The sequence below is a fragment of the Phoca vitulina genome, unplaced genomic scaffold, assembly GCF_004348235.1.
Source record: "Phoca vitulina isolate PV1807 unplaced genomic scaffold, GSC_HSeal_1.0 scaffold4, whole genome shotgun sequence".
NCBI lineage: Eukaryota > Metazoa > Chordata > Mammalia > Carnivora > Phocidae > Phoca > Phoca vitulina.
In genome coordinates this window covers 70,400,186-70,416,583 of record NW_022589707.1, presented here as the reverse complement: position 1 = coordinate 70,416,583, position 16,398 = coordinate 70,400,186, and the positions used below count along the sequence as shown (strand labels likewise).

The 16,398-nt window shown below is 36.5% G+C and overlaps 1 protein-coding gene across 1 annotated transcript in view; it reads right to left on the bottom strand.

Moving 5' to 3' along the window:
- Window positions 1-1,065: 1,065 nt before the first annotated feature.
- SEMA3D (semaphorin 3D) overlaps window positions 1,066-16,398 on the bottom strand; it is a 128,717-nt gene continuing 113,384 nt past the window's right edge. Inside the window, exons 16-17 of the mRNA XM_032402268.1 lie at window positions 11,764-11,903; window positions 1,066-3,574 (exon numbers count right to left, since the gene is read on the bottom strand). Coding sequence (XP_032258159.1) covers window positions 3,149-3,574; window positions 11,764-11,903 — 566 coding nt within the window. The 3' untranslated portion in view covers window positions 1,066-3,148. The remainder of the gene's footprint in view (window positions 3,575-11,763; window positions 11,904-16,398) is intronic.

Here is a 16,398-nt window from a genome sequence, read left to right as displayed (position 1 = left end):
GCTTTTGCAAATTTCTGAATTTCTCTATGACTATTTTTCCATCTCTTAGGTAATTTGGTTGGTTTTCAGAAATGTTTATTCAGTAATATGAATGTAGTGTGTTGAGTTCTTTGGAGGGAAAAAAAAAGGTTCTACATAAATTAATTACGTAGACTCTTCATTTCCAAGCAAACTCTTAAAATTCCCAATAAAGTGAATGTAAATGTATGCAGAAAGGCAGGATTCCATTTAGCAGCATAAATAGCTGGAATGAAATGCAGGCGAGAATATGCAAGTTAAAGACGTATGTATTCAAAACAGGGGAGAAAAATATGAAACCAAGAATAGGCAGACATTTTAAGACCTCTCCATAGATAGCTAGTTTCTTAACAAACATATCTGAAACTATTAACTATAATTTTATTTTTCATTATTTCAAGGAAAATTTGGTAAAAGCTTCAGTGGTGAGGAAGTATATATCGTGTCTCATCTCTAGACTTAATATATTCATACTGTCCTTGTAAGTGTTCTAGGCAATTAAAAGGTTAAAAAATTAAATGTAGCCTAGATGTCCTCTATCTTTATAAATACACATAAATCTTTGCCCATATGTTTTTTTATTATATGACATTTTGTTTTACTCAATATTTACTCAATATTTCAAATATATTTAAGCAATTATCATAAATTAATGTTTTAGATCCAAAGCAGCCAAAATATTAGCTGTAAAGTAAAAAAAGTTTCCCAAACTTTATCTAAATAATTAAGATTAGAAAGGAGTAATTTAAAAATGGCTTGAACATTCATATTTTGATGAAAACCAAATTTATTACACATCAATCTTAACATTTGAGCTTCATGTAATTTTCCCAAAGTCACCTATACTTTGATCATGACTGTTTGACATACAAATCTTAGGAAATCTTAAAAATGAAACATGCTCCCATTTATTTACTTTGAGCTTGTCATGAGTTCCTGGAACAATTAAACCTGGCAAGTCAATAATTACAAACACTCTCCTTATGATATTCAATTAGCAGCCTGATCCCGCCCCCCCCCCCCCCCCCCCCCCCCCCGCCACAGCTATTCTTCTGCATTACTTTTTTAAGAGTGATTGTTTCTGGTTCACTTTAAAAAACAAAAAACAAAACAGACAAAACAACAACAACAACAACAACAAAAAACCTTCAAGTTTTCCATCTAGTGAAACATCTACAAATATTTACGGGTATCATTTCAAAAAAGGGGTACCTAACCTCATACAGTCGTGTGACTACTTTGAGATAGGTAAGGAAGGCAAAGAAAATGAACGTAAGATTGAATGTTCCCAACATAAAGGCAGTCACAGACATGATACCGAAACTCTTCATAAGGCACCCTCTAACCACACAGGTTCTCACAGGCTCTTCTTTCAAGACATGCAGAATGCATGCTAGATGAGCAATGTCTGCTATTCAGTTTTCTGAAAGGCTGCCTTCCATGTGAGGAAGTGACTAATTTTTCATTTCACACTAAAAAGGGCGTGAAGAGGCAAAACAGAAGAAGGCAAAGGGTTTTGTGTTCCAAGAAGGAAAGGTGAGTTCTGCTCCAACAGGCAGGAAACATACCATACGTCTGCAGAGGGAAAGTCAAATTGGAAACATTTGAAAGTGCTAACAAAATATGAAAAATGTTTATGTTAATGCTGTGAGTTTGGTTTCTTTACATGCATTAGGCTTATTTATTGTTAAATTACTAAAACAATGCTACTTGAATTACAGCATACAATCTTGGGAAATGCAAAAATACCGTGTGAAGAAAAGATGTCAAAGAGTTAATTTAACCCTTTCCGTTGTCAACATTTTTGCATTTGTTCTATTACTCAACAAATATATATCCCCGCTCCCCACCTCTGTTGTCTACCTAATTCTATCTCTCTCTATATGTATATATTGTTATTTTCCTATTCACTCAAATAAAATCCAATAATCCAATATTCAGGAGAGAATAAAGACAGTAAATGGAAATAATTTACAGAGTATAATGAAATTTTAGAAAAAGAGAGAGGAAGTACTACTGAAGTCCCATTGGTTGTAAATAAATTTGTGTTCATTCTTCCCATGATCTTTTAGAAAATTTACTTTTCCTCAGACTTTCGCTAGCAGTTTGTTATAAGGTAGAATTTTTTTAACAGATGGATTACAAATTGGCAGCTACTCATACTCTAGTGAATAAAGCTACATAACATTTTGCCCACTTTATTTGTGATCGTTCTTCCTTTTTATGGGGATATGAGTTTTCCCCAAAGCCAAAATTTATGGCTTTCTTTCTTTCTGTCTCTTAACAAATTCCATCTGCATGCCTTCCCATTAGGACGCAGTATACATCATGGTGTTTCCCTTATTAAAATGTTTTCTCATATATTATTAAAATATTTATGAAACGTTCTGTCCCTGTAAAGCTCAGCATATATTCTAAAAAAAACACATAACCGAGCACCAACTTCTCTCTGTGAACCTGTTACTCTTGACAAGGCATAAGGAATCCCGGGAGGACCATTTACATCCTTCAGTATATCACACCGTAGTACACCGAATGTAACCTCTGGGGTCTGAAATAACGCACCTCTCCAAATTCCTAAACCCTGCACCAAGAGTGAAGGGCTCCCTGGGAAAGTTCCTGCTGATAGCGTGAGCTGTATGAATTTGTGTCTTCCCTCCAATTCCTACCACAAGGTAGCCAGTTCTAGAGTGGAATGATGTATCTGTTCCTAAGAACACATATATAGCACAACTGCATGGTCAAGTCCATGCTTAATGGCCATACAAGGGAAATAAAGCACCTTATTGCAATATCAAATTTGATGCTCGCTCAGCTCAATTATTTACATGACATAATAAATTCAAAAACTCAGCACATCAAACATTTACAAATGTAAAGCCCCGATTTTGAGGATAATTCTGATACTTTGCAGGTACGTGTTTAGTTCTTGGAAAACTGGTCCAGCTGAATTATTTGCCCTTACTATGCCATATTGACCATATATAGTCTTATTCAGATCACTGTTCTTGTGTTCTTTGCCTTAGCAAAACTCCATGGAAAGCTCTTATGAGTTAGTATACGGGGTGTACAAAACAGAAGACGGTATTTTTGCAGGTAAAGAATTCCTTTCTTTAAATTAAACAGACAGCTATGTGTCCATGGCTCTAGGAAGCTCGTCCAGGTCTCTGTGATGTCTTCGGTTTCGTTTCTTCTTCATTTCCTGCATGTGCTTCCACTTGGGGCCGCCCTTGTTTCGCTGTCTCCGCTTCTCCCGGTACCACATCTGTTCACAGTACTGGTCGAGGCTGAAGTTTGGGCTGCTAAGGATTTGGATGTAGTCTTTGTATCTCAACCGTGACTCTGCCAACAGATCCTTGACCTGCCCCTCCTCGTGCTCTGCCCTCTGGGTGTTTTCCATCTGTTCATTCTCAATGACATTCAAAGTCAGCTTCACTATGGTGTGGATAAAAGTGTGTTCCTGTGCTTTGCAGTAATACGTCCCAGCGTCCTTCTTCTGCAGACTTCGAATCAGTAGCCCATACTCTGTTTTGATGATCCTTTCATCAGGTTTCAACTGCAGAATTGGAAAAATGTAGGTAATAAATGAAAAACAGAGAGGGCCGTGAGCAAAGGAACAGAGGCCACATAGTTTTACTTAGATGAACCTAAGAGATCAATCCCCATCTCTGTCATTGAGCACAATATTATCAGCCATAGATGAAGAGAGTAAAAAAAAAAAAAAAATTCCACTAAAGTAATAGCCCCCAAACATGCATGTTTGCCTCTCATTATTATCTAACTAAACCTCTGGAATATAGTTAATTTTTCTCCCAGTCTACAGATAGGAATGAAAAGCTAGAAAAACCACTGAAGTAAAACTGGAAACTATCAACTAACTGTCTTTACAGAGATTTCAGATACCAAGTAGTATACTAAGAACACTAATTGGTATTTAAATTTCAGAGCTAGAACTGGACATGGACAGCCTTTGTGCAGAAAAAGAGCTTTTAGGGCACGCTACTACCTGTAATGGAGAAATAGAACTACGATCGCAAAAGGAATTTACTCTCTTTTCTGGATATCACCCAATAAGCGAGCTGAATATCATTTGGAGACTGTAAGTGGTGACTTGTTAAAAGTCTAATGGAAAAGCATGGATACAGCTTTCCGGATGTTTGAGCTGTAACTGAGTAGGACCATAGTCCGAAGGTTAGCAACATTTAAAGCTGAATTTCCCTTTTTACTATGGATTGAATGCTGATACTGTGTGTACGTGTGATACTTGAGATTATGACATTTGTGGAAATATTTGCCATACCTCGGTATACTATAACGTAGTAATGTGATTTCAAGTGTGAGAAAACTCAGTGAACAAAAAGAACCCCTCCTGAAATGTGATGCTCTTTACCCTTTGAAGCAAGAGTACTGAAAGACAATTCAAACATTTGAGCTTGCCTGGCCCACAGGCTGGTGTGAAGAGCAAACCTATCTTCCATAAAGCTGGAGGCCTGTTTCGCCACATCAGAGCCCTGTTTCATGTGGGATATTGTTGAGTGTCTCGGCATTAAGTAGAATAACAACAACAACAACAAAGAAGTCTGGAAGATTTCCCAGTTTACACATCTGCCCCTGTATTGTAGACTTTCAGTCGATGGAAATCAAGGAGGCATAAAGACAGCTAAATTCAATTTATTCACAGTGGGTGGACTCGACTCCGCATCTTTATGTGAAAAATATGTAGGAAAAAATCCCTCCAATTCTGGAAATATGAGAAAAGGAAAAGAAACATCTCTGGCTACCGGCCCAGTCAACTAACCACCCTCTATGCCAGAGAAATGCAGCTGGTGGGGTACCACTCGAGGCCAAAGGCAGGTCACAGCGCAGATCCCTGGTTAATGAGGCTGAATGGTCTCAGCCTGCTTTCCTCCTAGGCTGAATCCACACCATCGGGGTTTTGTTTGTTTGTTTCCCTTAACTTTCCCCATTTGGTGATTTGGGTGTGTACTATTTTTTTTTTTTTTTTAGAATGGATTTATTCTAAAGGCCCAAGCATTTTAAAATCCCGTTGTAATACATGCTAATGTTGAATTCACTTACATTCTCAGAGATTTGGGGACCCTCATGCCTAAAGTAAATGTGAACTTGAATTGGGAGGATTCTCAAGGGCCAATCTTAAACAGAAATATCAAACTCAAATTTAACACACTACATATACCTTTTCCTTTAAATAATTTTATTGTATGAATTATTCTTTAAATTTTAAATACATCTTAGATCACAAAACTCTGACTCCACAGACGAGGATCTGGTCTTTATCGGCAGACTCTGCTTCCTATGATTACTCATTTATCTTCCCTGATTGGTCTTCCATTTATCAAGTTGGTGACATAGCATATGGTGTATTTGGGGGGTTAAAAGTAAAGCTCTTTGAAGGTTAAAGTGTGAAGTATTATTAGCAACATTATAGACGACTGCCATGTTACGGGAGAGCTGGAGAGGTGATGTTCTGAAGCCTTTATTTTTTATTTATTTATGTTTTTCAGTTCTTTATTTTTTTTATTTTATTTTTTAAATTTTATTTTATTATGTTATGTTAATCACCATACATTACATCATTAGTTTTTGATGTAGTGTTCCATGATTCATTGAAGCCTTTATTTTTGTAAGTCTCCTAATAGAAAATGGCGCGTGGTTATTAGCATGACAATCAAAGTGGGTGACTTCAGTTCCAGTTCATCTCTAGATTTCCTTTCCATCACTGGGACTCTTGCTAATGCTTAAACTGCACTTCATGTGGCTTTTAGAGATTGTCACAGCTCTGACTCACTACTTTTTATTGTTTTCTTTAATCTCCTGACAGGAAGAAATTATGACTTTGATTTCGCACACATTATGTAACACTTCATCATTATCTTTGCTATTCTCTTTCTGTATCCTGTTTATCTGTTTTACTCTGAAGTCCGGCTCCCCTTCCCTCCTTCCCAGACTATGTCCATCGCTACAGGACTCAGAGTTTCATAAACACCTAGCATCTCCTTACTCCCCTGCGGTCCTTCCCTTTTCCTTTCTTCCGTGGAACGCTTAGTTTTTCTTTGTCTTTGGACCCATAGATATAAAACTTGCTTTAATAAATTTCTTTCTGGATTTATCTAATGTTTATTTGATCACTTCAGTGTTTTTTCTTTCTGAATCTTCAAAAACAGGTGTTGACTGAAATCATATCTCTAATAAAATACAGTTGGGATTGATATATTTTCCTAGGATTTTTATTTTTGCGATTTAGAGACAGGAATCTGCACCGCCCAAATTAAGCACTGATTAATGTTGGCCTACTTTACATTCCCATTCTCTGTGCTGCTTTCATTCCATGCTGGAAGAGGATGCATTACGCAGACTGTATCTGGACAGTGACATCTCAGCACAGTCCATTTAGAAAATTCAGCTCCTTTACAAAGAGATAATGTAATCTCTGGCCACTGATTCAAACTCATGGAATTTTCTCCACTCTAAAAGTGATAAGTAAAAACCGCTCAGCTAAATCAAAACCATGCTTGAACTGGGGTCGACTATTCATTTGCCTAATGTGAACAAGAATAACATATTTGGCATTACTAAATGTAGATCTTCAGTGAAGGGCAATTCATTTAAAATGAAAAGAGTAACGTGGAGAGGGACAAAGGACATTTAGGTACTAAGCAGCAGGTAAAGGTCGGGGACTCTGCTCTCCGATAATAGCAGCCTAATGGTAATTCCTTTGCAGATAATTCACCTGTCAGTTCCCTCATAGCTAAAGCATTGCATGTGTCTTGGAAGTGACTAGGCCTTCAAGAATATCTCTTCTCTGCAACAAACATAGAAGGAAGACTTATTTAAAAGTAGTGCAGAGGCAACTCCTTATTTAAAAGAAAAGAAAAATTGAATATATACATATTTAACCCCTAGATTAATTTGGTATCCTCAAGTAAATGTAAAGAGAAAATGTAAACTGCAATGGTAATAATAACATCATAAAGTAACTAGAAAAATACACATTTGCTGTTTCATCCAGGAAGGAGTTTCTAAGCATAATAAGTGAGAAATCATAGGGATATAAATCTATAGATTTGTCTATATAAAATATAAAACTCTTTTTTGTAAGGAACAAAAAAATTTAGAGACATAAAACATAATAAGTTACTTCCAATATGTATAACATTAGATTGTTGACATCGATAATATACAAAAGGCTTGTGAAAATCATTTTTAAATGAATACTTCAATGTAAACTAAGCAAACGATGGGTAAAGCACTTCACTAAACACAACTGAAATCAACAGCCAAGAAACATGACAAGGTAAATTCACATCCACTAATTTTCAAAGAAATAGATATTTACAGGGGCACTTGGGTGGCACAGTTGGTTAAGCGTCCAACTCTTGTTCTGGGTCAGGTCGTGAGCTGAGAGTTGTGAGATGGAGCCGTGTCGGGCCCCGCACTCAGCACGGAGTCTGCTTAAGACACTCTCTCTCCCTCTGCCCTCCCCCTCCCCCTGCTCAAATAAATAAATAGATCTTTAAAAAAAATATTTACATAACATGTTTGCATAATACGACATTTTTCATATCAAACTAGTAAGGATGTTCTTAAATTGTAATACGCCATTTTGCCTCAGGAGTTCAGAAAAAATACTAATGTGGTGATTTTGATGAGAAATTAGCAACATATAGTTGTTTATCAAAAGCCATAAAGATAATTAAAGACTTTCACTCAGTTATTTTACTTCAAAAGATTTATCCTAAGAAAGCATATAGGAGAGCAGAGGAAGATTTAGATACCAAGAAGTTGACTACTTTTTTTTAAGAGGAAACCTGTTATTTAAATAACATGGAATAATCATGGATGACTGTGGCATCAGGGTAGTGAGTGTAAGGGACAGGAAAAATATGGTATTACAATTGAATGATAAGGAAAATGCTCACAGTGTAATGGTTAGTGGAAAAAAAGCTGGAATAGACATCATTAGAGGCCTCATAATCCTTTACGTGTCACTATATTTTCAAAACTATTTATATTGCTTTTATAATAGAAAAAACAACAATAAAACAAGGACCTACAGAGAGAAAAATACAAATATTTGAAGATGTTTTAAAAATAATTGTTAAAAGCCACACACACACACAAATACTACCGCAATGGCATAAGGTATTGCCTCTTCTAGTCATTCAGACCCCAAAAGTACAACAGAAGCTCAGGGACTGCCGATTAACTCGCTACTTACAGCATAAACACCATCAATTTCAAGAATAGCTTTATAAGGAAGTCAGCAGATAAGTGACTCATGACCTCTCCAATAGCACCCAACTGTGAAACAGCTCAGTAAGGAAATGTTCTCCTCCTGGCAGAGAATAAGCTGGTGACAGGCTCTGTGCCACAGGAGATTCTAGTCCCTCCCACAGGCTTTTTTTCAGTGGGGGAAAGATTCCAAACTGTGACCTTCTTGGTAAGGAGCAGAAGGTAGCCTGCTGGGAAAAGTGCTTCAAATCTAGTCTGGATCTTGCCCCTTTCCTCAGCTCAGGAAGCAGGATCGCATATCCTGGACAATGTGTAACTACCTACTTACAAAGGTAGATGAAAATACCAGTTGGAATATTATAGCTAGGATGCTTTGAAGTAAAATACACTATTTCTGCTCCATTAAAATTCATGGAGCATGGTACCACCATGACTGGGTGATACACTCTTAAAAGGTACATTAAAGTAATTCATTGCCTTTTCAGGAAGATAAAAGATGTGAACGCAAACATGAATAGGCAAATGTATACACCTATAACTTGGGGTAAGAGATTATCCCAAGCAGAGTACCATATTTTTTTTAAAAGTCATTAAATTTGCCATGGAAGAAACATAATTATTAAAGAATAATGTTTAGCTGAGGAGAGGTTATCAAAATTTATTGACTATAAAATTAAAATACTAGTTTGGGACGTTTAAAAAGTAAAATATTGCAATGTAACTAAATATTTGCATGTTAAAAAAATTCAGAAAACATTCCTCCTGTATTTCTTTGATAAAACGTTAATGCTTTATGTTTCAAAGTTACATAATTACTTCCAGGTCATATAATACTTTATTTTTTTATTTTATTTTTTTTAAAGAATTCATTTATCTATTTGACAGAGAGAGACACAGCGAGAGAGGGAACACAAGCAGGGGGAATGGGAGAGGGAGAAGCAGGCTTCCCGCGGAGCAGAGAGCCCGATGTGGGGCTCGATCCCAGGACCCTGGGATCATGACCTGAGCCGAAGGCAGACGCTTAACGACTGAGCCACTCAGGCGCCCCCAGGTCATATAATACTTTAATATACACTGGGAAAAAAGGGGCCCGTAAAATAAATCCATATTTAGCATAAATATGGATATGCCATAATCTCAGAATTTATGGATGTCAGTAATGATGAAGAATCAAGTTTTATTGGAGAAATCTGACATAACAAACACTGGAGTATTCCCTTGGTATTAACTATGTAGAGTCAATATTTTATTTTATTATTATTATTTTTAAAAAGACTTTATTTATTTATTTGACAGAGAGAGACACAGTGAGAGAGGGAACACAAGCAGGGGGAGTGGGAGAGGGAGAAGCAGGTTTCCCGCTGAGCAGGGAGCCGGATGCAGGGCTCGATCCCAGGACCCTGGGATCATGACCTAAGCCGACGGCAGACGCTTAACGACTGAGCCACCCAGGTGCCCCAGGAGTCAATATTTTAATTAAAAAAATTGTTCTCGGGATGCCTGGGTGGCTCAGTTGGTTAAGCGACTGCCTTCGGCTCAGGTCATGATCCTGGAGTCCCGGGATCGAGTCCCGCATCGGGCTCCCTGCTCAGCAGGGAGTCTGCTTCTCCCTCTGACCCTCCCCCCTCTCATGTGTGCACTCTCTCTCTCATTCACTCTCTCTCAAATAAATAAATAAATAAAATCTTTAAAAAAAATTGTTCTCAAAGATTTCAGATGAAAAGAAAGATCTTACCACCTTAATATAATGGTGGAACACATCTTTACATCAATTTCTTATGATAAAATTTGGTCCTTCTACTGCAAGGCTTCTCAACCTCAGCACTACTGAGATTTGGGGCAAGAGAATTCTTTATTGTGAGGGATTGTGAACTGAAGAATGTTTAGCATCATCCCTGACCTCTACCCACGAGATGCCAAGAGCACCCTCCACCTCCCCCCACCCCAGCTGTGATAACCAAGAATGTCTCTAGATATTGCCAGATGTGGACGGTGTAGCAGCAAAATCTCCTACGGTTGAAAACCACTATTTTATACTAATGTCTGACTGCTTGCATAAATTATTTTATTTTTTTTAAAGATTTTATTTGTTTATTCAAGAGAAGAAAGACAGAGAGCGAGAGCATGAGCGGGGATGGCAGGGGAGGAACAGAGGGAGAGGGAAAAGCAGATTCCCCGCTGAGCAGGGAGCCTAAAGCGGCGCTCCATCCCAGGACCCCAAGATCACGACCTGAACTGAAGGAAGACACTTAACTGGCTGAGCCACCCAGGTATCCCTTAAATGTTTATAGACTTATCAAGGAGGTTGTATTTTAGAGCATTCGGTTGGCCTGTTTATATGACAGAGAAACTGAGTGTTAGAGAAGTTACAACCTGCTCATAAATCCTCAGACATCAACTGAACATGTGATCAGTGCTAATTCGTATTTCACACATCTTCCTGATAGAGAGTATCTACAATTTTATATACGTATTTTACATTTGTGAATAATCCTCTGCTTTGAAATTCACATTCTCCTCTGTATTTTCTCATTTTATTTTCATAGTAACTTTTGTATTTATTTTGTTCACGTTATTTAATTCTGGCCCATGCAGACTCAGTGATATTATCAAAGGACCTAGGACAGGGATTCAATTGAACATCTAATTCCGAATCCTGAGTTCATTGCATAACTCATTACAGTGTCTTCAGTTTAATATTGGGAATATTAGAACTCTATACTGAGTTTCGCTGGTTTCTCTTAGGCACTGAAAGAGAAAAATAAAAACCCTGCCAATTACCCTTTGCTTCATGGCACTCAAATAATAAATACAGGATTTCTCAGGCTACCCAAAATTGTCCCATTAAGTTCAGTAACATACTTAACCTATCTACCTCACAAAATTTCTGTGATTGTTTCAACCCCTATATATGTCCTAGAAAGACTGAAACAGAAAAAGTCAAAAGATAAAGGGAATATCCACGTTACTTTTCCCTCTGTTGATTTAATTTTAATACATAAGAGTGAAAAGGTACATGTCCAGCTAGTTATCCAACTTGTTCATATTATATGATAAAGATAGATCTTTCTGTTGATATATGTATTCAACCTGTTTTATGATATAAGTTAAACACAATATGAGTTAAAATTTAGTCCTTATCCTACTGTGGGGGAAAATACTGTGTTCTTATTTTTAATCAGGGAATTGTTCTAAAATATAGACAATCTATGAGAATGAAAATTTGAAAAAAATTATGTAAATTTCTTATAAAAATTCAATCTGCTTTTAAATATACTTTATTAATGTATCTGTAATAAGTTGTCCTATTTTTATCTCAAATGCATTAAGTTTCATGTTAGTGAGTATAAATTGTTATTTTCCTTTTTATCAAATAGTGGTGAGAGCACTGTATGGCACTGAACATTGGACATCTCTCTCAACCAAAACTTGATTTAACTTTAACAACACTATTTCCCTCAAGGTGGTCATTCTTTGATGACTATAACTCACCTCCTCTCGATGCTCATCTCCTGACCGCTGGATATACCACTTAATAGATGCTTGTTGGGATTTAGGTATACATTCCAGAAAGGTTGAATTAAATTCAATGCCAAAAATCACCTTTTCATCAGCAGTTTCATGACTAATGCCTGAAACGCAAACATGGAATAGAAGATTAACCTTGACCTTATTTTAAAAGCAATGGGAAAATAGACTGATTTAGAACAGATGCTATGGGGGAAAGATTCATTTTACATTATTAAAGAGAGAGGAAATTCATGATATGATATTGTTACCTAAGAGTCAAATATTATCTAATAGATTGACTTTTAAAACTCTATCCCTGCATTGCAATTTTTACCCTTTCATGAATATATTAACTATTTGCAACTGTTTTTTTTTTAAAATAAGAATTCATAAGACCTAACTCTAAACATTGAATCTCTTTCTCTGAGCTGAACTGAATAAAACTTTAGTGTCTTTTAATGCTTCACACGTTTTAATTTGTATAAAATATAACCAATTTAGTGGATAGTTCCAGAAGAGGAGTTTACTTCATCTTTTAAGAGAAATTCTATCATGAATTGATCCACAGGGCTGACCATATAACATTAAGACATTTTAATACCAACAAAGTAAGTACAATGGTCTGTACTTGATAAACTTCTATAAAGATGATATTGAGCTAGATGCTCTAATACTCTGAATGTGGACCTTATCTGTATTATATACCAAAAAACGGTTCTCTTTTATTCAAAGAGGGGTACTTAAGGCCAACATGCATTTGCTATAAGATAGTTAATGGGATGCTAAAGGAACAGTGTCTCAGACACCTTATTCTCGTAAATCAACTGCAGCATCTGAAATACATTCCATTCAGAGTAGCCAAAGGCTGTGTCCCATGTGTGATCTAAGATCTGTAGCTCAAATTTGATCAAATAAAAAATGACGGCTGTTCGGCCTGGCCCAAACATGCACTTTTTCATCATATATTCAGATGTCTCAATTCTGCAGATGGGCCTACTTAGCATTTTAGGCATAAACGAAGAGTAAGGCTTAAGGGACCTTTGTGAATCCTAAATGTAAGCACACAAAATTATCAGCAAATGGCATGAATGCACATTTATCCAATAGTTAGACTTTCCTTTGAAGAAACTTCTTTTGAACTTGTTTGTGTTTTACCAGCAATGATTAAGTCAGGCGTGCTGACACCATTATGAATTAACCTCATCTAACTTTCAAAATGTGTGAATTCCATTTGAAACTTGTAAGATATCCACTATCCCTGCCAATTCAACAGATTATATCTATGATTTTCACAGTTAATAAATTCCTAATGCACAGAAATATCGCCAGTGCCAATCATGGAAGAGAAAGACATGCATTATTTCATAGTAACAGATGCCATTCTCCTGAGAAAAAGGAGTTTGTGAACAAAGCAGGGAGCTTGCAGGCTGATTGTCAGGTGATGGGGCAAGGGCTGGGGAGAAGCTAAATTAGACTGATTCAACCAAAGAATCGGTCAAGTTAGTAAAAGATAAATTAGCAAAATCAACAAGAAAAGTGAAATAGCTGATAGTACAGAATCCTTTTTCAAATCAGTAAAAACAGTGACCCTTCGACACAAAGTCATTCCTATGTCAGTTTGACAGGAAATTCCTTTATTGTTGTCACCAATAATTTTTGTTTCATTTCTGAGTTTTAAATTTCCTATTTTTTAACTTCTCATTTACACTTGTATCAAAACTTAACTAAGGAGGCGAAACACCTGCACACTAAGAACTATAAGGAATTCATGAAAGAAACTGAATAAGGCACAAGTAAATGAAAAGGTATTTCATACTCATGGATTAAAAGACTTAATATTGTCAAATGTCCGTACTACTCAAAGCAATCTACAGATTCAATGCAATCACGATCAAAATTCCAATGACATTTTTCACAGAAAAATAAACAATCCTAAAATTTGTATGGAACCATAAAAGACTCCAAATAGCCAAAGCAATCTTTAAGAAAGAAGAACAAAGTTGGAGGCATCACATTCCCTGATTTCAAACCATATTATAAAACTATAGTAATTAAAACAGTATGGTATTGGCATAAAAATAGACACAGATCAATGGAACATAATAGAGAGCCCAGGAATCAACCCACACATAGATAGTCAATTATTTCACAACAAAGGAGTCAAGATTATACAATAGGGAAAGGACAGTCTCTTTCACAAATGGTGTTGGGAAAACTGGACAGCCACATGTCAAAAAACGAAACTGGACCACTATCTTATACCATACACAAAAATTAACTCAAAATGGATTTTAGTCTTAAATGTAAGACTTGAAACCATAAAACTCCTAGAAGAAAACACAGGCAGTAACCTCCTTGACATCGATCTTAATGATGATATTTTTAATTTGATGCCAGAGCACAAGCAACACAAACAAAAATAAACACGTAGGACTACATCAAACTAAAAAGCTTTTGCACAACAAAGAATGTTATTAACAAAATGAAATGTCAACCGACTAAGTGGGAGAAGATACTTGCAAATCATATAAGGGCTTAATATCAAAAACATATAAACAATTCATACAACTCAATAGCAAAACTCCCTAAGTAATCCAATCACAAAATGAGCAGGGGAACTGAATAAACATTTTTCCAAAGAAAACATAACAGATGGCTAACAGGTACATGAAAAGATACTCAACATCACTCGTCATCAGGGAAATGCAAATCAAAATCACAGTGAGATATCACCTCATATCTGTCAGACTGGCTATTGTCTAAAAGACAAGAAATAACAAGTGTTGGCGAGGATGTGGAGAAAAGGAAACACTTGTGCACTGTTGGTGGGAAGGTAAATTAGTGCACCCACTATGGAAAGCAGATTAGATGTTCCTCAAAAAATTATAAATGTAACTAACATATGATCTAGCAATTCCATTTCTAGGTGTTAACCTGAAAAAAAAATAAAAACACTAACTTGAAAAGCTATATTGCCCCACGTTCACTGCAGCATTTTTTACTATAGCCAAGATATGAAAACAACCGAAGGTGCCATCAAGGATGAATGGATAAAAAAGATGTGGTATATATCTACACAATGGAATATTTTTCTGTCATGAAAAAGAAGAAAATCTTGCTTTTTTGTGACAACATGGATGGGTCTTGAGGACATTAGGCTAAGTGAAGTAAGTCACAGAGAGAAAAATACCACATGATCTCCCTTATATGCAGAATCTTAAAAAAAGCAAAAAAAAAGAAAAAGAAAAGCTCATAAATCCAGAGAACAGATTGGTGGATACCCAAGGTGGGAGGTGGAAGGTGGGTAAAATGGGTGAAGGGGGTCGAAAGGTACAAACTTCCAGTTATAAATAAGTCCCAGAGATGTAATATACAGCATGAGGACTGTAGTTAATTATACGGTATTGCACATTTGAAAGTTGCGAAGAGAGTACCTCTTAAAGGTTCTCATCACAAGAAAACATTTTTTTTTGCAACTATGTGTTGTGATGTATGCTAACTATACCTACTGTGATTGTTTCACAATGTATACAAATATCGAATCATTATTGTTACATACTTAAAACTAATATAATGTTATATGTCAATTATAACTTAACAAAAAAATTCCTTAAGATTGCAAATACTTTAGTTTGTAAATACCCTCATAACTTCTACTTGAATCCCCAGAGTTGATTCTCTGTCTCTGGCTTCTCCTATACAGGGGTCAATTCTATTTTTTAAACAATGATTTATCTTAGAAATATGAAATAACTCCTTATAACCTGCAGGACAAACATAAACTCACAAACTTAGCCCAACATATGTGAGGTCTTTCTGATTTCAATTATTGGTGCTTCATCTACTTTAAAATTTGTCTTTCCTCTCTTAGTGCAGCTCGAATGCCGTCCAGCTAAGTATCCTTCCCTTTACCCACGCATTACACAAACATTCTTGTGTGCCTACAACACAGTATACATTCCAGTGACAGAGACAAAGTCCTCAAGTGAATGAAATAGATAAAGAATATAGTATTTGGCACTGCTGTGCACTACAAATAAGAATAAAGCCGATTAGAGAGTAAGAGGTAGAACGGGGAGAAAGGTATTTCAGATAGGATGGTCAAAAGAGGTGTCTCTGAGAAATTAACATGTTAAACATAAAATTAAATGGCGTGAAGATGGAGCTACTTGCAGGAAAGAGTTCTTTAGGTACAGAGGAAACAAATGGAAACCTAACTGCCACAGGAACCAGCCTGGGGCTTTTGAAAAAGAGAAAGCCAGTGAGTGAGCCATGTGACTGTGACGAGAGAGAGGCTCAGAGCATGTACCAGATCAAGCAGAGTCTGTAGGCCATGGTAAATGCTGTGGATTTTTTTCTAACTGTTCTCAGAAGCTAGTGACAGATTTTGAGTATGGGAATGATGTGATCTAGCTGAAGTTTTTGAAAAGGTTATTCAGGCTACCAAGTGGGATAGAGATTGACCAGGGACAAGCATGGAAGCAGGAGAACCAGATAAACAGCTCCTGGAGAGGTATGGTGGTGGCTTCAGTTAAGTGGACGTGTACGGAGGGGATAAGAAGTAGGTGCAGTTGCGACCATAAGGACTTATTGAGAGGTTGGTACTAGGATGTGAAA